Source organism: Staurois parvus, unplaced genomic scaffold (genome assembly GCF_062004578.1).
Source record: "Staurois parvus isolate SC_StPar_1 unplaced genomic scaffold, SC_StPar_1.0 ptg000925l, whole genome shotgun sequence".
NCBI classification, from domain to species: Eukaryota; Metazoa; Chordata; class Amphibia; order Anura; family Ranidae; genus Staurois; species Staurois parvus.
The window spans coordinates 1,073,549-1,098,318 of NW_028318721.1; the positions used below are offsets into that span (position 1 = coordinate 1,073,549).

The window sequence follows — 24,770 nt, forward strand, 5'->3', positions numbered from 1 at the left end:
GCGGAGTACAGGTAAGTGAATTGACACAATATGGGAATGAATTACTATAGGGGGGATGAATTACTATAGGGGGGATGAATTACTATAGGGGGGATGAATTACTATAGGGGGGATGAATTACTATAGGGGGGATGAATTACTATGGGGGATGAATTACTATATGGGGGATGTATTTTCAGTTTTAAAAATGTGGCTCTCAAAATAAATTTTAATCGTGGTTTTGGCGAGATTTGGCTCAGTTGAAAAGGTTGCCCACCACTGACCTAAGGCTATGATTGTGATTATGACGATACACTGTGGCCCTGATTAACCCTTTGCTTACTGGGCCCTTAAACCCCCTTCATGACCAGAGCGCTTTTTGCAATATATCCAGTGTCGGATTTGTTTTAAATGTTGCAATGGTTTTGCGGCTCCCAGTCTTTTTTTCCCTCTCGGAAACGGGTCCAAGTGGCTCTTTATGTCTTAAAGGTTGCAGACCCCTGATCTAGACCTTTAAAATAAGTAAAATCATTACAGAAATAATTATAAAGGATAAGAAACAAAAATAGAATCACTAGAACTAAGGAAATCTAATTAGATTACATGAAGATATGCCGAGTGCTGTTTATTAAACACAATAGACGCGAGCGAGTACCGGCTGTCAGAGGAATCCACAATCAGATTCACTATTAGTCAGTGGCTAAAAAGCAAACGCCCATGGCAGAAGTCTAAAATGTGTTCTGCACATGCTCAGTTGTATCTGCCAAAGACACTGCACGGGCTTCTAGATTTTTACTGTGTCGATTTCCTTGAAAAAAACGATTTTTAACACATTTTTAATTTTTTTGGAAATAGCAGATATTGTTTAAAGTGAAGTCCTGATATTTGGCAAAGCAAATTTCTAAGTGAACATGTCTCTGCAGTGATTTTTCATGGTTTTAGACTTGCTTCTTAGCAAGTCTGTTTTGTGAGTCTGATTTCGGGCGTGTGTCTTTTTGTGAATTAGATTGGGCATCTGCTTATGGGCTCTGCTCAATAGTGAATTAGGTTGCAGGGTAAAAAATGACGGACGCCCATGAAAATTGGGCTTAAGCCCATAAATATGCGCCCACGCCCAATAGTGAATCAGGGCCTCTGTGTCCGGTTGGGTATTCACATTTGTTTTCTACTTTTTGAGATGCGGGCGACACTGCCCACAGGTGTTCCTACGCAGTTATGCCATGTAGCACTTTTTTCGCTGCAGCCAATGCCTAAATAACCATGTTAGTTCTGTATAGATGCTTCTATTTATGTTATTGTTGATAGGCAGAACTGGCGGTGGATATCAGGCCGCGGGTGTGACTCTGTTTACTGGGCGGGCCCGTGAGCGGTCTCACTCCTCCGGTTATTTTGGAGTTTCCTCATTTTTGAGGTTCTAGCTGACTGAGATTCCTATTGCCTTTTGAGTCACTTATAGATCACTTATTCGTGGGTTTATTAGCCTAAGTTGTTTGCTTAGTATTTTCTTGTCTTCACTAAGTCGAGTTGTTCCGGTGGACTATTGTGTCCCCCTCCGAGCTGGCTAGTGGTCTGGATTGGTGTCCTGCCCGCTACCCAGCCTCTTTGTGGGTATATCACCCGCAGTTCATTATTACGATGCTTGTACTAATCTTACCGTTTCACATGAATATTGCTCGTATACCAGATGGTTTCTTGTTTTCTTCCTTCTTTTCCTTGTCCCTTGTCATGTGTGTTTTGTGTTTTTATAAATTTTTTTACAGGGCTCTCGGGGATCGTAGCGGATCTGATCTTTTTTCCTTCCGATCGCCATGTCATTGAACTGGTTATATTTGAGTGTTCAGGGAATGAACTCTCCACAAAAAAGGGTAAAGATATTTACGTTTCTCAGGGCTTGCCATGTCGATATTGCTTGTCTGCAGGAAACTAATTTCTCAACTACCTCTGCTTTAAAATATTTTGATGCACGCTACCCTCAGGTTTTTCAGGGCTACTGGTCCTACTAAACAAAGGGGAGTTCTTGTTGCTTTTCACAGCAAAACCCCATTTGTTTGTGTGAAGCGTATTGATTCAGGGTATAGATGTCACAATAATGACCTACTATGTTCCCAATGTAAACCCTGGACCCTTTCTATCACATATCTGCTCCCTCCTGGCTGTCCATAAAACGGGGTACCCTTTTGATGGCAGGAGATTCCAACTTAGTATTAAATCCCTCCCTAGATAAATACCCTGCAGAGAATTCTAATTCTTCCGAGTCAGCTAAATCCTTTACCCGTACATTAAGTACCCATGACCTGGTAGATCTATGGCGTGAATTCCACCCCCAGGGGAAAGACTATACTTACTACTCTCACCCTCATCATTCTCATTCTAGAATTGACCATGCTTTTGTATTGCGCAAACATCTCCCTTTGGTTCGCTCAGTCTCTATCCTCACGGTTCCATGGTCTGATCACGACCCCATTTTGGTGGTTTGTCGATCTCTCCTCTGTAAGCCAACCTACTCCTCTTGGATTATGAATGACTCCCTACTTTCGCTAAAGGAGATTCAGGCGGAATTACAGCGCAAATCCCAAGAATATTTTCAGTTAAACTCAGGTTCTGTCTCTTCTTTGGTGGAGTTGTGGGAAGCTTACAAGGCTGTTCTTAGGGGCCATATTATTCAGATAGCTTCGAGGTGGAAGAGGGATAGACAACATAAACAGTGTCAGCTGGAATCAAAGCTAGCTTCCGCATTGGCTAAATTTAAGCAGGTACCAACCCCATCGAACCGTAGATTGCTAGATCAGGGCCGCCTGGAACTGGATCTCTGTTTGATGGATGAGGCTGAGAGCTCTTTGCTTTACTATACCACTTCTGGCGCGTCCAACGCAAATAAACCAGATTCCATGTTAGCGCATAGATTATGCTCTTTTGCGCATCACCCCAAACCAATTTCTCTACGCACTCGTCAGAATGCTCTCACAAAGTAATCCTGTAGTGATATTGGAGGAGTTCCGGCATCGACTTGCCAGACTTTATACGGATCCCACACGGGCTGACCCTCAGTCTATTTCTGACTTTTTATTCCATCTGTCCTTGCCTACTTTGACTCAGGCTCATAAGGACCTGAAGGACTGTGATATTCAAATAGCAGAAGTTCTGCAATGCATTGCAGATCTGAAGACGGGCAAATGCCCAGGTCCAGATGGGTACACGGCTTTATATTACAAGAAATTGGCTGATGTGCTTGCCCCTTACCTTGCCGCGATGTTCACTGTGGTGAAGGGAGGTTCGAACTTTTCCCGACTCTTTGACTGCTAATGTGGTTATGATCCCAAAACTGGATCGAGATCATTCCTCTTGGTGAAAATTTTCATGTCAATGTTAATAAGAGAAATTGGCCTATAATTTGCCCAAGAACTTAGCCACTCATTTGAATTCTTTCCTTTCTCATCTGATAAAAAAAAGGACCAGGTGGGTTTTGTCCTCCACAGAGAAGCCGGAGATGCCATCAGATGCATTTTACAGTTAAAACATTTGGCTCATGTTCGCAAAATAGATATGATGCTCCTATCTCTAGATATCAACAAGGCCTTTGGCACTTTGTCCTGGCCTTATCTCATTTCGGTCCTTCATAGTTTTGGCTTAGGTCCCTCGTTCTTGCGTTGGATCTCTTCGCTATCTACATCCCCTCAAGCAAAACTCAAATATTATGGTTTTGATTCCTCAACGTTCAGATTGGCAGGGGAACTAACAAGGGTGCCCACTTTCTCCCATACTATTTATCTTGGCTTTGGAACCTTTGGCAGAAGCCATTCGTATGCATCCTAATATTAAGGGAATAGATGTAGCTGGTTCTCAGCATAAGTTATCTTTGTTCTCTGACGATATATTGTTGTTGGTCACAAACCCGGGGTTTACTTTGCAAAACTTACTTGCGGTTTTGGATTCCTTTGCAGTTCTCTCAGGCCTCCATGTCAACCCCGCCAAATCTAAGGCTATGTCAATTACCCTCTCAGCATCACTTTTGGCGACTCTGAAACATTCGTTCCCTTTCAATGGCTCTCGGCCTTGCCGTATTCAGCAATCATGCTCACCCCGACTTACGAAGGACTTTACCGGGCTAATTTCCCAGCCGTGTTTAATGAATTGACAGAGCTGTTGTCCTTCTGGTCTCACTGTCCGATTTCATGGTTCGGTAGAATCAATGCGATCCGTATGACTTATCTTCCCAAATTATTGTATGTGTTTCAAGTTTTACCTGTCCCTGTTCCCTCGCATATATTGCGTATTCATCAGCGAAAACTCCTGTCTTTTATTTGGAGTTCCTCTCGACTCAGAATTCGCAAACAAATTTTATTTGCTCGTAAGACCAGGGGTGAGTTATCTGTCCCAAATCTTCATTCTTACTATCTGGCGGCCAATATTGCCCCCTTAGCCCATCTCCATGCATCTCACCACTTTCCCTTGTGGGCTACTATAGACTTGATGGACTCCCACCCGATACCACTCTCTTCTTTGCCGTGGCTTCCTTCTACTCATCGACTTCATCCCTTAGTCCGATGCGGACGCTTCGTCTTTGGGATTCTATTAAATACTCAGCTGGCCTCATCTCTGCCCACCTACCGTTACCACGTTTGCTACATAACCCATTATTCCCCCTAGGTCATGATAATCCTGGACAGTTTGCTTGGTGGCAAGCAAATGGCTTCCATGATGTACATTCAATGCTCTCTCCCACTCGAATACTCACCTTTGAAACTCTGCGCTCCTCTCATGATATCCCATTGCGGGAACATCTTGGCTGCCTTCAACTCCGCCACTTTATCAATACATTAATACGGACTCACTCGAGACCCTACAGGTTGTCCCCCTTTGAAAGTCAATGTAGACATAGACCCCATGCTCCGGGCTTAATCTCTCTGGTCTACTCTTCCATTATTTCCTATAGAACTCCTCTGGTCCGTTCTTATCATCAGCGTTGGCAGTCGGAACTTGGGGGCACTTTGGACCAACAGGATTGGCGGACCATGACCCAAGCGTTATCTAAATGCTCTAGGAATGTTATTCTAGAAAATGCCTATAAGGTTCTTTATAGATGGTATTACACGCCTGCTCGTCTGGCTCGTTTTATCCCTATATATTCCCCAACTTGCTTTCGGGGCTGTCAACAAATGAGCACTATGGTCCATATTTGGTGGACTTGCCCCAAGGTTTGCAGACTGTGGATCAGAGTTTATGCCCTCCCCCGCACTATGTTTCACACAGACATTAAGCGCAACCCGTATGAAGCGCTTTTATTTAAACCATTAGTTGGCCTACTTCATTCCGAACGGCAGATGGCATCGCACCTATTTATGGCCACCAAGCTGACGATCGCGAGGGCTTGGAAGACTCCCCTCCTCAGCTTCGAGGCTGCCAAAAACAGAATAAACTTCATAATGGTTAACGAAAAACTGACTGCTATACTGCTAGACACCCACACAAAATTCCTGCAGACATGGCGTCCCTGGCTTGATATATCCCAACCGCCGAGATTCGACCAGCCCCTTCTGTCGATATAAAATATACACAGTTTATTTTTATTTTTTTTCTGTTGCGGGCCCCCTGGAGCCCTTTTTGTTTTTGTCTCCTTTCTTTCTCTTCGTTCCTCTTTCCTTTTGTTTAGTCTGTTTTTATGCTATTTGTGCTGATTGTGATTATTGCTTTGAGTGCCGTACCAGCAATACTATATCCTTATGCTGGACTTCATCGAGACTCCATTGAGTACCTATCTGCATTCAGAGAGGCTCCATCTCATATCTTCTCCGCTTTCTGTATGCTGATAAAGTGACAATTTTTCCTTAGAGTTTATATTGTCATTGGTCTCTAAATGTCTACCATTTTTGCAACTTATTTTTTTTTTTTTCTATACATGGCACTTATGTACACACTTTATTTCTATGTCTCTCCATCAATACATATTCTGTAATATTCACCGAATACCTTGTATGTTTTATTCCTGTTGGTCAATGCATCTGTTTTTGACTGATTCTCTGCTGCTATCTATTCTATAATAAAATTCTTTGTAAAAGAAGTAGTACAACGCCAAACAGTAAAAAAAGGCCTGGTCAGGAAGGGGGGTAAATCCTCAGGAGGGTAAGTGGTTAATGACCAGGCCTCTTTTTGCTACTCGGCGCTGCACAAATTCTACTGATAATTGCACGGTCATGCAATGCTGTACCCAAATGAAATTTACGTCCTTTTTTCCACACAAATAGAGCTTTTTTGGTGGCATTTGATCACCTGTGCGCTTTTTATTTTTTGCGCTATAAAAAAAAAAAAAGACCGAAAATTTTGAAGAAAAACAATATTTTTTACTTTCGGCTATAAAAAATATATAATACTCAAAGTTAGCTATGAATTTAGACCAAAATGTATTCTGCTACATGTTTTTGGTAAAAAAAAAATCCCAATAAAGTGTATATTGATTACTTTGTGTGAAAGTTACAGCATCTACAAACTATGGTATAGATTTAATTTACGCCATTTGTTTGCTATACAGAGCTGCACTAGCTTAACTGACAATTGCGTAATCATGCAATACGGTACATAAATGAAAGAACCTATCACCCTGAAATACACTGACAGGTGGCACTGCTGGGGCTACACAGATCATCAGGGCACACTGATAACCGGCATTTTCCTGTTTACATGTGATCAGCTGTGATTGGACACCACTGATCACATGACCAAGCCGGCATCTTCGGCTCTTTCCGTTGATTGGTGATCCGCTGTGTCCGAGGGACAAAGCACACCGCCAATCGTTGCACTGCGCGCTCCCGGAGCCGCACATTCGCCTTTAGAATGGGAAGATGTCATATTACGTCCACCTAGAAGGAAAGAACTGCCTTGCGTCCGTCATTTTTATATATGGCGAGCGGGAGGCGGTAAAAAGCCTGAAGGTGCCGATTGGATTTTGGGGTCCTGTACTTGGCTAGACTGCCAAAACGTCTCTCACATGTGGTACCCCCATACTCAGGAGAAGTAGCAGAATGCATTTTGCGGAGTAATTCCACATATACCCATAACACGTGTGAGCAATAAATCATTTAAGTGACAATTTTGTGTAAAAAAAACTAAAAATTGTTTTTGTCATTCTCCAAAAACTTGTGGTAAAAAAATAAATTCTTCTATTGATTCAACATGCCTCTCAGCAAATAGTTTGGGGTGTCTACTTTCCAAAAAGGGGTCGTTTTGGGGGGTGGGGGCATTTTATGCCCAGCGTTCCTGTAGAAGTTTATGCCACACATCATTCACTCTTCTAACCACCTTAAGACCAAGCCTTTTCTAATTTTTTTTTTTCAAATGAAAAAAATCAGTAATTTTTGCTAGGAAATTAATTTAAACCCCAAACATTATATATTTTTTAAAGCAAACACCCTAGTGAATAAAACGGTGGGTGCTGCAATTTTTCTGTCACATAGTACTTGTACAGCGATTTTTCAAACGCAATTTAAAAAAAAAAAAATTACACTGTTTACTTTTAATGCACAAAAACACAATATATTGGCCAATTATTTGGTAAAATATAAGGATGATGGTATGCCGAGTAAATAGATACCAAAGATGACATGCTTTAAAACGGTGCATGCCCCGTACAATGGCAACAAACTGCATACGTTTTTAATATCCATAGGCAACGTTTTAAAAGCCTTTACAAGCTACCATTTTAGATTTACAGAGGTCTAGTGTTAGAATTACTGCCCTTGATCTGATGTTCATGGCGATGCCTCACATGCATGATGCAACTGCTGTTTCCATACTGGCAGAGGGTCAAGGCTCACAAACGCAGATGCGTGCGTGCACAAAGGGGCAAGGGAATTTTTATTTTTTTTTTAAGTTATTTTTTTTATTTATTTTTTTTTTACACTGTTCTTCATTTATTTTTATCACTTTTAAGGATATCACAGGGAATTCAAATATCCCCTATAGCTTCAATGGGCATTGTCATATATTCTTCTTTGAGAAATCTGGGTTCTATCAGACTCTGTATATCTCCTCTGCCCTTACATTATCTAATCAAACCAAGATCAGTGTGATTATTATTATTATTACTACGAGTTTATATAGCGCCAAAGGGTTTGCTCAGCGCTGTACAATAGGATTAGATGCTTTCCCAATTTACAAATGGCGCTGTTTATATCCTGCGAAACTGAAGTGATGCTCGTAGCTTCTGATTTCTTAGGCTATAGAGATGATTGGCACCATTCTGGTCTCCAATCAGCTCTATGGTCAGCTGGCAGAAACACCGGCTGCATTCTCAGGTTCCCCCGATGGCACGGGACTGCCCGAGAAAGCCGTGGAAGGCAGCGGGGGAGGGGGGGCATTGTCTCCCGCTGCTTGTAAAAGCAATCCTGCAGCTAATTAGTCACTAGGATTGATTTTACATGAAAGCCGATCGCCAGCTGAAAAAAATTATACCAGGATGATGCCTGCAGCTGTAGGCATCATACATACCAGTACATTGCTGGTCCTTGATGGGTATATATGCTATGTTTTTTTTTCTATGCAGCTTGTGGACTGATTGAAGAAAAAAAAAAAAAAAAAAAAAGAAATCTATGCCAAAAAAAAAAAAAAAAAAGTGTGTGGTATGCCCACCATTAAAATATACCGCTCTGCATCCACCCATTTCTAATGGTGGGCACACAATAGGTCACACTTTTCCACATGTGCCAGTTCCAAGATTGTACAAATTTCTAAATAGTGGCACGCTTGAATAAAAATTCTCCACGTATAAGTGGTACCACATATGGAAAAAGGATAACACCAAGTTCTAAACTCTCTTGCCACTGCTCCCCATGTAGTCTGGGCATCTGGGGGGCTCCACGTGACTATCTATTCCCTCGTAAATCCAAAACATATAAGTATAGCTTGTTGTCCTCTCACAGGTCTTCTACATCTTGACCCCATATCTGGCATGCTTGCTGGGGAGAAATTGTTTGAATGCAAAGCGGCCAGAAAAATTAATGAGGGACTCATCAACATAGATTTTTTGCTGGGGAGTATAGACATCTGCTAATTTTTGGTTAATGTGATTTGCGAGGGGCTGAATTTTGTGTAGCCGGTCAAATTCAGGGTCACCTCAAGGACGACAGAGTCTATTGTCATTGAAATGCATAAAATGCATTATACGCTCATATCTATGCCTGGCCATAGCAGCAGAGAACACGGGCATATGATAAATCGGGTCTGTGGACCAATGCAACTGCAATTCATTTTTTTTAGTAATGCCCATGTTGAGGGTTAGGCCCCAAAAAAATATAAACTTGAAAACCGTACTGGGTTTCCATGCGAATAGTCTGGCAAAGGTTTTGAATTTTGGTTGGCGGCAATACATTGTTGGGCATATAAAATGCTTTGATCCACAATCAATGCATACAGATCTTCCGTGAAAAACAGCTCCAAAAAATCAATTTCCACCTCTGAATTCCGGGTTGGGCAGTGAATGGGGGAAGTATGGGTGCTACAGAATTTGTGGGTTGCCAATCGGAAGGATACTAGGAGCTCTATAGGCCTGTGTGCGAATTGGTGGTTGCGGGACAATACTTGTGCTCGCCACTGCACCAGCTTGTACTGCACTTATGGGATTCGCCACATCGCCAAGTGATACTGAAGTGCTGGTATTATTGTTATTATTATACAGGATTTATATAGCACCAACAGTTTGCTCAGCGCTTTACAATATAACAGGAGACAATAAAGCAACAATACTGTTCAATATAAGAGGGTTAGGAGGGCCTGCTCACAATCTAAGAGGTATGTGAAAGACCAGGATGTACTAGACCGCTGGTACTCGCCAGTTCACCAAAAGGTAGCACGGCACTAGTACTGGCACTCTGCTGCATATGAGAGTCATCAAAATTTACCGGCAAGTGCTAAAAGAGATCAGGCCTGATTCTAACAACACTGCGGTTTTGTGTACAATGTATCAAGTGACAGTGACCTACTGACACTGCACTTGCTGGGGGAGAAGGGGGGGGTAAGCGTAGGGGCTAAACGCAGGTGCTGGCAGGTTCCGGGGCTGATCCTACTAATGCTGCATTTTTGGGGATGGTATACTAATGTGAACGCTGGTATAGTGCTGATCTTATCAAAGATATTGATACGTTCAGACACCATACTAGCAATGGAGGTTTATTGTGTATAAGCGTCTTCCTGGCAATCAAGGAGTTAAATGTGACTACTGGTGTACTGATGGGCATCTGGGAGGGGCGTGAAAACCACGGGAGCGCGAAATTATATATATATATATATATATATATATATATATATATATATATATATATATATATATATATATATATATATATATATATATATATATATATATGCATGCATGTGATTTTGCTCACCCGTGCCACCCTGTAGCAGTATTTCTGCTATAGGGTGGCCAGGAATCGGTTACATAAGCGGTGTGTGTTACGGCGCTGTGTTACTGACAATTGCGTGGTCATGCAACGCTGCACAAAAATTAAATTTACATATTTTTTTCCCCATGAATTGGGCTTTCTTTTGGTGGTTTTTGATCGCCTGTGCGTTTTCTATTTTTTGCGCTATAAAAAAAAGACCGACAATTTTGAAAAAAAAAAAAAATAATATTTTGGACTTTTTGCTATAAAACATGTCCAGTAAAAAAATAAAAAATCAAATTTCCGCACAAATTTCAGCCAAAATGTATTCTGCGACATGTCTTTGCTAAAAAAAAATTAAAATACATGTAAATTAATTGGTTTACGTGAAAGTTATAGTGTTTACAAATGGCGGTATAGATACTCTTTTTTTTTTTTTTTTATATATATATTAATAATAGTGTCGATCAGCGACTTATGGCGGGACTGCAGCAGACATTCTGACACTGGGGGGAAACTGACTTGGGGTCACCGACATCCCCAGTGACACCAATACAGTGATCAGTGCAAACAAAAAAAACAAAAACAAAAAAAAAAAAAAAACACTGACACTGTACTAATGGCAAAGGGTTAACTGTGTGAGTGGAGTGTTTTACTAGGGGGCGGGGGTGTGTACCTCCCTGTTACACAATGTCCCCAAAGGCTTTGACCAGCGATCCCGGAACCGTGTGCTGAAAGCTGACAGGGAGGAAAGCTCCATTGAAAAAAATGCAGCCTTCATCTCTGTCAGTGATTGCCGGCAATCGCCGGGTAATCACCGGCCGGGACCAGTTGATTGACACCCGCAATCGGTGCCGTGGGTAGGGCAGGCGCATGCCCCCTACGCCAGAATGCAGGATCACGTTTATATACGTGATCCTGCACACAGTGGCCGCCTTGTAGCAGTATATTTACAGCTGATGATCTCTTAGTGGTTAATTCAAGGTCATAAACTCAGAAAACACTGAAGCCAAAGTTTCAGTGTGACAGCAAGGAATCTAGCATTTCAGCAGCAAACAATGGTAGCATCCATGATTCTTACCTGCAAGAGTTCCCTTAATCGGCATTACATTTCTTTACATGCCCAACATAAAGTCCAATATTTTACAAATACAAAAAAAGGCTCATTCACCACAGTCTTGGAAAAAATACCTAGAAGTTTCTTGTAAACCAACACCGGACACCACTGACCTCTAGATTGTAAAAAATACAACTATATACAAACCAGCTGTCACTATATTCCAGTAATAATACATATGGTGTTACCACAGGTAATATCTGCTGAACATGTTTATATTCAAGCATGATTTACCAAAGGTAAATATTCTGTGCACTGCAAATGCACCTACTCTAGAGATTAGTAATTGAGGTAAACCTTTACTTTGCAAAGAATATCCAAAAACATGCAAGGAAAATAAAACCGCATTTTTTTCTTGTACATGATTGGATGACAGAAATAGAAGCGCTTCCCCTCAGATCTAAAGCAACTGCACTTGGAGTGGACAGTATATTTGCCTTTAGTAAATCAACCTCAGCTCACTGTACGTCAAGCGGCTCTTGCTGAAAATGGTAATCACACAAATCTTTGTGCCAATGCGGCTTCTGTAGTATGGGCACCCACTGTTTCCATGTCGGGAATGATAAAACAAAAAAACCTGATGCCCTGGACTTATAATAAGCACTTTGAATGAGTGGTAAGCGCCAGAGAAAGGGTGAACAATGCAGCAAATTTTTTTTTTCTTATCAAAAAGTGTTGTGATGGTTAGTTTTTAACCAGGTTTAAAAGCTAGAGTTTGGCTTTATAGCAGTGTTTTTATGTCAAGCATCAAAAGCCACAAAAAATACATACCTGTTCAGCAAATTGAGTCATATAATGCTGCAGCCTGTTCTCACTGTCCGTGATTTCACATATCTGCACCAATATATCAAAATCACAAAACTTCTCAGCAAGACTAGATGCCCATTGATGTTGTCCCAGAGTCACTGAGGATAAAAAAAAAAAAGAAATCAAACATATTATTTAGGAACAAAGAAACAGAAAATTATTGGTTAAAGACTAAAAGCAGCCATAATCACAAACAGAAAAATCAGAACATGGAAATAACACAACACAGTTAGTAGGATGCGCCTTTTGTGCTGATTACTCAAGTTAGTGAAAAACCTAACCCTTGCCACACTGGATGTTTACAGAGGCAGGGGTGGAGGGCAGGACAGAGGATTTTCACAAACAGAAGGGGAATCAGCACAAGAGACACATACTACTGACTGCAAGTTATGTCCTTTCTGATGAATTATTGTTAGAGATTTTGGCTGCACCTAGGTGTTAAAGACTGTAATTAGAAATTACCGGCTTTCACAAGCTAAATTTGCTTCTATATTACTTGACACATCTGCATATTTCTGCATTTACCATAAAATCCCCTTCTCTGATGTTCATTAACAGACACAACACTGTAGATAGAAGACAACTGGGTATACTGCTGCCTACATGAGGACTGTACACTAGGTAGTAAACACAAATGAAGGGAAAAGCTTCACCTTGTGGCTATGAGCTAAAGCTGCTATAGCACCTCAGAATGAGCAAAGCAGCACTAACACATTTCACAACTATTCAAACCTGGCAACATGTCCAAAAACAGGTCACCCAAAAGAGAATCAGATGCAGTCTCTTAAAGAACATAATTGAAAACAGCAAATTTTGCAGGGAGTGCAAAGATCCTGTTTTCTCCATCATTCATTGAAGCATCTCCCAAAGCTGACCTGAATGAGCACTAGGACATAAAAAATGGGGACGTTCTTGCTATGCTCCCCCCCCCCCACAAAAAACCCCCCCAAAAGGGTCGGAAAAACAAAGCCATCTGCAATGTACTGTACAATTAAAGCAGGCATCCACTGATGTATCCAGATCCATTTTACGAAGAAAAAATTGTAAAAGTATAGACAGAAATACAGAGTTGATGTCTTACAAATATGACACAAAAAAGCCTGATGATGCCCTGGCGGAATGAGCACTGACTAGGAAGTGAAGATACCAGTACTTTGGGGTATAGGTTTCTAATATGGTTTCACAGATCCTAGAGGTGGTCATGACGGGATTCAACTTCTGAAAAACGAAATTTGCATAAACCCTGATAGCCATGTAAAGCAATTTCTTTAGGGTGGGCAAAAGTTGGACAAAAAGTAGGGAGAACAATGTTTCTAGTAAGATGAAAAAAACATCTTAAGCAAAAATAAGCCCAAGCCTCAAACCAGTTTATCCTTGTTAAAAAGGGGCTGCGCAACACAAGGCAGACAGCTCTGAGACCATCCAGCCTAGAGTAACAGCCACCAAGAAGACTCCTTAGGTAAACAAAGATGATGGAAGTTACTGCAACCATCAAGACCAGATTAAGATCCCAGGGCTCAACAGGGGAAGAAACATAAGTTACTTCCTAAGTGAAGCTGTGAACCAGGAAATGATTCACCATGCCCACTGAAAGAGAATAGCGAAGACCAATACCTGTTTAGTACTCTGCTTATCCACTTTAGTTTTTGGGCTTAAACAACCGTACAGTTATAGCCACAGACTGAGAAGTGCAGTGCAGCAAGGGGCCTTGTGACAACTGGAATAAAAGATGGACTGAGAGAGCCTTGAGGACCAGGAGAGGCCAAACTCCTTCCTTTTCGATACCTGTGAAAAAGTACTTAACCTACATCAGCTGATCAATTATTTTGATTACATGAACAAAGCTATTCCCTTAATCAGGTGCTGATGCATTAGAACCAACCGGTGACAGTCTAAGATCAGGGTCACAGCCAGGGCCTGACCTTGGATTTATTTAGTGAATACATAGAACCAGACAAGGTTTTAAGTTTTCCATCTGTAAGGTCCCATTGACCTTTTTTATTTTTTATTTTTTTTGCAGTGTAGCTGTTAACTAGTCATCTTTGCTGAGGAAACACAAAAAACAAAAATCAGCATCTAAGGCATGCCCATCATCCATTAGTAGGAAGACTGGAATATCTGGATCAGAAAACAAAGATGAAATATGTAATGGAAATGGGCCCTTTCTGAGGACCATCCTAACACACTGTGGTGACCTAAAGCCTTTCATTACACAAAAGTAGGATTCAGGGCAGATGCAGGTGAAGCCCTGACAGGGGTTCAGTAAAGTGGCATTGACAGGCAGCCTCAGAGGATATGTAAGCTCTGTAAAGAGTGCAACAGTCTGACTGCTGTCAAACTTAAAATTACAGTCAGTGCAAGCAGAAAGACACCCACTAAGGGTGTTAAATTCTGGTGCAAAGTGACTGGTCTATTTTTTGCGTGACACATCCAATTAAACAGCGAGACAAAAAAAAATGTATGGCCCCTTTAAGGGAAATGTAGACTGCCATCACTAACCACCAAAAGGCTCAAGTGGTGAGACACTTCCAGAAATGCAACCTACCCTCTAGAGAGCTAGAGAAGTAGTGAGGAGGTCAGGCTCTGTGGTTCACAGTCATCTCAGGCTGCTTTCAGTTATAGAGAGAAGCAGCTGGGTCCCCATGAGTTAAGCATTGAAATGGTCATCAGCAAGGGTGCTAAGCAGCCTGATTAGCCGAAAAGAGCACAGAGCATGCAAAAACTAGTAGCAAACTGGTCTAAGAGATTGCAAGATGTTTGTCAGTGGTGCCACACCAATTTGGCACTTTGGCAGAGACACCAACCTGTAAAAAGACACTTGAGGCTGATGTATGGGAATGAATAAGTATGCCAGCACACCTCCACCTAAATTTGTCACTGTAACCAAATACAACTTGACATACCAAAAAAAACATCACCGCTGTTCTTGCTGGTTTAAACACGTATCACATAGACATGTGATACATGTTTAAACCAGCAAGAACAGCGGTAAATCCTTTGCTCCCATCGGATAGACATTGGCGGAGCTTCACACTCAGAGCATTGCAAATTGCCATAAGAGTGGTAAAGTATGAGCCACCTCTACCGAGACTTATAGAGGATCAATATGGACACATGATCGCTTAGCTATCCCTGACACAATAGGTTCAGGTGGGACCGGGATGATCAAAAGCACAAAAGGTCTCAGTGTGATGTCCATAGTTAGCTGTATGTCCTAATGACACTGCTCTTCTATGTATTTCACCAACTCCTTAGGGACGCCGTCATAAGGTTCCCAGATGGGAAAATGGCATCATATAACATTGAATATGACGTGAACGCGTTTCTCTAAAAGGTAGCATAGCTTCCACACCCACTTTCCTGCAAGAGCATTAACTACAGGAAAAGTACCACTGAGGAATGTCCTTAGAGAGTAAGTTCAGGGTAACATCAACCACACTTAAATCTACTCCCACCCCCATTCTAAACCTATTCATTCTATCCTGTAAAGTAAAGATCTGTATACTTACCTATGCTGAGTGTGCTCCAGTCCGCTAACACGATGGGGTCTCAGTGCCAGCTTCAGTGAAGAGATTATTGACAATGGCTGCAGCGCTGTTGTCACCCACAGGCTTACTATGGGGTATCCATTGTAAGCTGCCCCTCCTCTAAACTGAAGGCCAGAGTTGGGACAATTTCAGTGACTCTGGAATTGTCATCTGTAGGGACTACACAAATCTGCCTATTGTTCTATAGGAAACCCCATACTGTGTAAGCACTGTCCAGAGTGCTGATCGAATCATCAGGTGCATGGACATCACAGTGGAATACACTATTTCAGCCCATCAGGATTATATGGTGCCTGTTAGTTATTCATCCTTAAGCCAGCAAGTTAAAAAGTGTGCTACAGCACGTGCTTGGTAGAGCAACTAAGCCTGTTAGACTGATGTGTCCCTCAGTGAATGATGGAGAAATATAAATTGTACTAATTCAAGCTTTAAAGTGATCTGAAGGCTAAAGTGAAATAAATAAAAAGATCTCCCCTTGAAAAGAAGTAAAAAAAAAAAAAAAAATCCTAACTGCTGCTCACTCAACCTACTACAACTCTAATCAAGAGATCTCCTCCCTGCTTGATAGATATATATATATCTATGTAAAAATGGTAAACAAGCGCTAGAAATGCATAAAAGTGTAAAAAGAAGCTGGCATAAAAAGGTTAAACCTCCAACCCTCGTATAGCAATAATATCTAAAAATGCAGCGCTAAGACACAAACACCTCATATAACCGCATGAGATGTAAATATATATATATATATATATATATATATATATATATATATATATATATATATATATATATATATATATATATACACACACACACACAGTCAGGTCCATAAATATTGGGACATCAACACATCTCTAACATTTTTGGCTCTATATACCACAATGGATTTGAAATAAAAACAAACAAGATGTGCTTTAACTGCAGACTGTCAGCTTCAATTTGAGGGTATTTACATCCAAATCAGGTGAATGATGTAGAAATTACAACAGTTTGCATATGTGCCTCCTACTTGTTAAGGGACCAAAAGTAATGGGACAGACTAATAATCATAAATCAAACTTTCACTTTTAATACTTGGTTGCAAATCCTTTGCAGTCATTTACAGCCTGAAGTCTGGAACGCATAGACATCACCCGACGCTGGGTTTCATCCCTGGTGATGCTCTGCCAGGCCTCTACTGCAACTGCCTTCAGTTCCTGCTTGTTCTTGGGGCATTTTCCCTTCAGTTTTGTCTTCAGCAAGTGAAATGCATGCTCAAATCGGATTCAGGTCAGGTGATTGACTTGACCATTGCAGAACATTCCACTTCTTTCCCTTAAACAACTCTTTGGTTGCTTTTGCAGTATGCTTTGGGTCATTGTCCATTTGCACTGTGAAGCGGCGTCCAATGAGTTGTGAAGCATTTGGCTGAATATGAGCAGATAATATTGCCCGAAACACTTCAGAATTCATCCTGCTGCTTTTGTCAGCAGTCACATCATCAATAAATACAAGAGAACCAGTTCCATTGGCAGCCATACATGCCCACGCCATGACACTACCACCACCATGCTTCACTGATGAGGTGGTATGCTTAGGATCATGAGCAGTTCCTTTCCTTCTCCATACTCTTCTCTTCCCATCACTCTGGTACAAGTTGATCTTGGTCTCATCTGTCCATAGGATGTTGTTCAAGAACTGTGAAGACTTTTTTAGATGTCGTTTGGCAAACTCTAATCTGGCCTTCCTGTTTGAGGCTCACCAGTGGTTTACATCTTGTGGTGAACCCTCTGTATTCACTCTGGTGAAGTCTTCTCTTGATTGTTGACTTTGACACACATACACCTACCTCCTGGAGAGTGTTCTTGATCTGGCCAACTTTTGTGAAGGGTGTTTTCTTCACATGGGAAAGAATTCTTCGGTCATCCACCACAGTTGCTTTCCGTGGTCTTCCAGGTCTTTTGGTGTTGCTGAGCTCACCGGTGCACTCCTTTTTAAGAATGTTCCAAACAGTTGTTTTGGCCACTCCTAAATGTTTTTGCTATCTCTCTGATGAGTTTTTGTTTTTTCAGCCTAATGATGGCTTGCTTCACTGATAGTGACAGCTCTTTGGATCTCATCTTGAGAGTTGACAGCAACAGATTCCAAAAGCAAATAGCACACTTGAAATGAACTCTGGACCTTTTATCTGCTCATTGTAATTGGGATAATGAGGGAATAACACACTCCTAGCCATGGAACAGCTGAGAAGCCAATTGTCCCATTACTTTTGGTCCCTTAACAAGTGGGAGGCACATATGCAAACTGTTGTAATTCCTACAGCGTTCCCCTGATTTGGATGTAAATACCCTCAAATTAAAGCTGACAGTCTGCAGTTAAGGCACATCTTGTTCATTTCATTTCAAATCCATTGTGGTGGTGTATAGAGCCAAAAATGTTAGAACTGTGTCGATGTCCCAATATTTATGGACCTGACTGTATATATATATGTATATATATATAAATAAATAAATAAAACACATGTAAATCACACAAAACTGCGTACAGGTAAACGCACGAATAGTCAGCTGATTGTGCTCAGTCCAAATGCAAATCAAATAGAAATAACAGTAATAATACTCTGAGGAGTGCAACATAAGAGTGCAGATCTAAATATGGCGCAAGTGGTGTATAGGTGACAGTTAAAATGTCCAAACAGGTGTAAAATCCGTGCTTCTAGTGCATGTGGGAATGAGAGTAAATTGCACTAACCAGATAGCGCAATATACAGCGCTTTTGAGTAATCAAGACCACTCCTGATCATCAACATCCTGGAGTAACCTCCCTAGCCAAGGAGCCAAGCCAGTGACATCATACCGCATGAGCCACGAGGGAAGCCGACGGTCATCTTGGGTACTGTTTGTACATTCCTGTATACCCAAGCTGCATTCCTACTCACCAGATGTGAGTGCTTTATGTTCAAATACATGGTTTTACTATTGATTAAATAAACTTACTGCACTATATAGCACTTTCTTCTCTGGCTCACTTATTTTGAGCTATTAAGGTGGATTCCTTAAGTGCTTTTTATTGGGTGCATATGCTTGGAGTGGAGGTTTCCCTATAATCCGGAGAGTGACAGTGGAGGAGAGGCTGTGGTGCAGACATATACCAGACGATCCTCGGGGTTACTCCAGGATGATGACCAGGAGTGGTCTTGATTACTCAAAAGCGCTGTATACTGCGCTATCTGGTTAGTGCAATTTACTATCATTCCCACATGCACTAGAAGCATGGATTTTACACCTGTTTGGACATTGTAACTGTCACCTATACACCACTTGCGCCATATTTAAACGCAATCTGCACTCTTATATTGCACTCCTCAGAGTATTATTACTGTTATTTCTATTTGATCTCCATTTGGACTGAGCACAATCAGCTGACTATTCGTGCGTTTACCTATACACAGGTTTGTGTGATTTACATGTGAGATATATATATATATCTATATATATATCTATATATATATATATATATATATATATATATATATATATATATATATATATATATATATATATATATATCTCTATCTATCTAAAATATATATATAAAAATATATATATATATTTTTTTACACAGTTAAAGAAATAAGTATTTGATCCTCTGCTGATTTTGAATGTTTTCCCACTCACAAAGAAATGATCAGTCTAAAAATCAAATGGTAGGTGCATTGTAACACAGACAACAAATTCAAAAGAAATGCATGTCTAACAAATTATGCACCAATTTGCATGTTCATGAGGGAAATAAGTATTTGATCCCCTATCATTCAGCAGGATTTCTGGCTACCAGGTGTCTTTCATACAGGTAACAAGCTGGGATTAGAAGCACTCTCTTAAAGGGAGTGCTGTTAATCTCATTTTGTTTCCTGTATAAAAAAAGACACCTGTCCACAGGAGCAATCAAACAATTAGATTCCAAACTCTCCACCATGGCACAGACCAAAGAGCTGTCCAAGGATGTCAGGGACAAGACTGTAGACCTACACAAGGCCGGACTGGGCTACCAATCGCCCAGCAGCTTGGTGAGAAGGTGACAACAGTTGGTGCAATCATTCGCAAATGGAAGAAACACAAAACAACTATCAGTCTCCCTAGGTCTGGTGCACCATGCAAGATCTCACCTCGTGGAGTGTCAATGATCATGAGAACAGTGAGGAATCATCCCAGAACTACACTTGAGGATCTTGTCAATGATCTCCAGGCAGCTGGGACCACAGTCACCAAGAAAACAATTGGTAACACACTACACCAAGGATTGAAATCCTGCAGCGCTCGCAAGGTCCCTCTGCTCAAGAAAGCACATGTCCTGGCCCATTTGAAGTTTGCCACTGAACATCTGAATGATGCAGAGGACGACTGGTTGAAAGTGTTGTGGTCAGAAGAGACCAAAAATCGAGCTCTTGGCATGAACTCAACTTGCAGTGTTCGGAGGAGGAGGAATACTGCCTATGACCCCAAGAACACCATCCCAACTGTCAAACATGGTGGTGGAAACATTCTGCTTTGAGTGTGTTTTTCTGCTAAGAGGACAGGACAACTGCAGTGCATCAAAAAGGGACGATGGACGGGGCAATGTACCGTCAAATCATGGGTGAGAACCTTCTTCCCTCAGCCAGGGCATTGAAAATGGGTCGTGGATGGGTGTTCCAGCATGACAATGACCCAAAACACAAGGCCAAGGCAACAAGAATAAGCACATTAAGGTCCTGGAGTGGCATAGCCAGTCTCCAGACCATAATCCAATTGGCAACTCAAACTTTCAGCTCTCTCCACAGATTTTCAAACGTCAGCCACCAAACCTTAATGACCTGGAGAGGATCTCCTCACCTTTAGGCGCACCCTGAAAACCCATCTCTTCAGAGAAGCCTACCCCGGCCCTCACCTAATTGCCAATCTCCTCCGCTCTTCCCACCACTCCATCCCCCACAGCCATTTCCTCCTGTACCACGCTCCCCTCCCTCCTAGATTGTAAGCTCCAAGGAGCAGGGCTCTCGAACCCCTCGTGTATTGTATTGTTACTGTGCTGTATCGTGTACTGTCTCCCATTATAATGTACAGCGTTGAGCAAACTGTTAGCACTATATAAATACTGTATAATAATAATAATAATAATAATAATCTGCCAAGAGGAGTGGCCCAAAATCCCTCCTGAGATGTGTGCAAACCTGGTGGCCAACTACAGGAAACGTCTGACCTCTGTGATTGCCAACAAGGGGTTTGCCACCAAGTACTAAGTCATGTTTTGTGAAGGGGATCAAATACTTACTTCCCTCATGAACATGCAAATCAGTGCATAATTTGTTAGACATGCATTTCTTTTGAATTTTTTTTTTGCTATTCTGTCTCAGTGTTACAATACACCAACCATTCTATTTTTAGACTGATCATTTCTTTGTGAGTGGGAAAACATTCAAAATCAGCAGGGGATCAAATACTTATTTCCTTCACTGTATATATTTAAGAAACTCTCTTTGATTGACAATCTTCTGCTTCCACCAACCCCTGAGGCTCATTACAGGACAGTGTTCGTGGAAGGAACAATGTGTGCTGTGTGCAGTGCAGGACCTAGAATCCAATACTTCCAGTCATATTCTGAAGAGACTTAAAAGAGACGTTAGGATGCCCCCCAAATTATACTTACCTAGTTGGATGCAGCATTGGTTCCTGCTGGCTCTATGCCTGGGTTCACACTGATGCAATGCACAATTCACACCGGTTTCTGTGCAAATTCCGCACTGCATCACAATCGCACGCCATTCATGCAAACCACTGGGGGTGTGTATGTTAACAACACACCGAAATCTGTTTGCAAAATGTGGTGCGATGTGCAGAATCAGACTGCATGGGTGAGAATACCCATGCAATCTGATTCTAGGTCTAAGACGGTCCAGCACACAGCCTGTGATTGACAACCTCATCTTTGCTCCTGTGTGCAGGGGAGTGTGTCCCTTCCCTCCAACCAGAGCTAAGGACTCCTTTCAAGGAGCTCCATATAATAACTGCAGATGCCCGTCCACTGGTTTTCAGAGCTGAGTTATCCTGTGTAAATTCTGCACTTTCAATTGATGTAGAAAAATAAGGGCTACAGATAAACAGGTACAGCTAATGAATGAGCATTTGTGTATCACCTGAGGCCAGTCACTTCACTATGTGAGGAATTACACACAGTGTTAAGTCAGTGAGAACCCTTATTAGCACGTTCACAGTGAGGGCGGTTGACGAGGTATAATTTTAGAGAAGGGATGGATTGTATTTTAGTAAAGCTTTAAGAGAGTTTTCCATACTGGTATCATAAACGTAACAGGACCAATACATGCATAAAATCATGAATACAAGAAATGTAGTAAAAAAAAAATGCTGTAAACATTTTAAAGATAAGTTACAACGTGGATGTCAGAATCTGAACACTCAGTCTCAAATTACTATAACTGTGCAAGGATTTGTATTTGTCACTTTGACAATTAGCAACCTTTCCATTGTTTAGACACACACTACTGAGTCTGAAAAAAATATTGTATAGGTGCAAAACATGATAGCAACTTCAATCACAGAGACACCAGCTAAGTGGGCACCAACATTCTGTCCTCTTTGAAGCTCATAAGCTTCTGACATGATTCTGTACTACTAGCATCACACGCAGTGAATGACAAAAGTGAGGCCTTCCACCTGTTGGTTAGGTGTCTCATCACACAGCAGAAGTAAAAGAATATTACATCACAGCGCAAAACATGTGATCACTCTCACACCTGCAAATCATGTAGTGTTGCCATATTTCTGCCCAACCCATATACACACACACACATATATATATATATATATATATATACACACACACACACATACATACATACACACACACACTCACCGGCCACTTTATTACTGTAGGTACACCTTGCTTACACTGGATTGTACCCACTTCTGCCTTCAGAACTGCCATAATTCTTCCTGGCATAGATTCAACAAGGTGTTGGAAACATTCCGCAGAGATTTTGGTCCATAGTGACAAGATAGCATCATGCAGTTGCTGCAGATTTGTTGGCTGCACATCCATGATGCAAATCTCCTGTTCCACCACATCCCAAAGGTGCTCTATTGGACTGAGATCTGGTGACAGGGGAGGCGATTGGAGTACAGTGAACTCATTGTCATGTTCAAGAAGCCAGTTTGAGATGATTTGAGCTTTGTGACATGGTGCATGATCCTGTTTGGAAGTAGCCATCAGAAGATGGGTACACTGTAGTCATAAAGGGATGAACATGGTCAGCAACAATACTCAGGTAGGCCGTGGCATTTAAACTATGTTCAACCGATATTAACGGGCTCAAAGTGTGCATAGAAAATATCCCCCACATCATTACACCACAAGCAGCCTGAACCATTATTACAAGGCAGGATGGATCCATGCTTTCATGTTGTTTACACCAAATTCTGACCTTAAAATCTGAATTTGGCAGCTGAAATTGAGACTCCTCAGACCAGGCAACATTTATCCAATCTTCTATTGTCCAATTTTGGTGAGCCTGTGCATATTGTAGCCTCCGTTTCCTGTTCTTAGCTGACAGGTGTCTCGGAGTGGTCTTCTGCTGCTGAATCTCATCTGCTTCAAGGTTTAATGTGTTGTGCATTCAGAGATGGTATTCTGCATACCTTGGTTGTACCGAGTGGTTATTTGAGTTACTGTTGCCTATCATCACAAACCAGTCTGCTCATTCTCCTCTGACCTCAACAAGGCATTTTAGTCCACACAACTGTCGCTCACTGGATATTTTCACTTTTTCAGACCATTCTCTGTAAACCCTAGGGATGGTTGTGTGCGAAAATCCCAGTAGATCATCATTTTTTTTTTAAATACTCACACCATCCCGAACAGCACCAACAAGCATGCCACGGCCAAAGTCACTTAAATCCCCTTTCTTCCCATTCTGATGCTTGGTTTGAACTTCAGCAAGTCGTCTTCACCATGTCTAGATAGCTAAATGCACTGAGTTGCTGCCACGTGATTGGCTGATTAACAATTTGTGTTACCAAGCAATTTAACAGGTGTACCTAATAAAGAGGCAGGTGAACGTATACATACTGTAACAAATTTGCTTTGAATTTAGCAGGCTAAGAAGGTTAATGGGAGACAACTTTGCGTTTTAGTCAGTGGGAGATGCGGCTTTGCATTGATGTCGATGGGAGGCAGTGTGTGAACCCAGGTGCCAGGACGTAATTTCTTCCAAAGCAAATACACCTTGGCACACTGGTACTGACTAGTATTCCAATGTTTCTCTTCTCTCTTGGTTGCTCTCCATTCAGCTAATGTGCCCCAAGTGCTGATGGAGGTGGGGGGGTAAGCAAGGCATCTGTCATACTCTATCAACCGATGGCATCATTGATTATTGCAACACTGGCCACTGGAAGGTTGTAATGGTACACAATGAAAACCCGTGGCTTTTTTTTTTAAAGAAAGTTAGGTTTTTACAGTCATACATTGAAAAACGACCATACAGTAAAATATAAAGGTAGCATATATCACAAATACAGATCCGTAAGATAATACACAGCTAAGTAGGAATAAAGTCTTAGTTAGATGAAGTAGTTGTTAGATCAACTTCAGTACTACCAAGGAAGAGAGAGGTAAGTCTTCTCTGATTGCTTGAACGACACATCGTTAATAATTGATAGGTGAGTGAGTAGGTGAGAGATGAAAGTGATATGTAAACGATGTAGCCTTTGGTTCTGTATGTGAATAGGAGCTTAGATGTTTTGGCATAGGTCTATCACAAGCATATGACTTCAGTGAAAAAAATGGAAGAAACTGGGAGATACTGTATATGTATGTGGAATAGTTATCAGGGGGAGGGGGGAAAGATGGTGAAATTGAAGAGGGGAATGAAAAAGGGAAAAAAATGGAATGAGGCATAGGGAGGGAGTTGCT

The 24,770-nt window shown here is 41.4% G+C and overlaps 1 protein-coding gene across 1 annotated transcript in view; it reads right to left on the bottom strand.

Moving 5' to 3' along the window:
* LOC149442005 (nuclear pore complex protein Nup133-like) overlaps positions 1-24,770 on the bottom strand; it is a 227,330-nt gene that overhangs the window by 152,241 nt on the left and 50,319 nt on the right. The window contains exon 4 of the mRNA XM_089656648.1: positions 12,241-12,374. Coding sequence (XP_089512774.1) covers positions 12,241-12,374 — 134 coding nt within the window. The remainder of the gene's footprint in view (positions 1-12,240; positions 12,375-24,770) is intronic.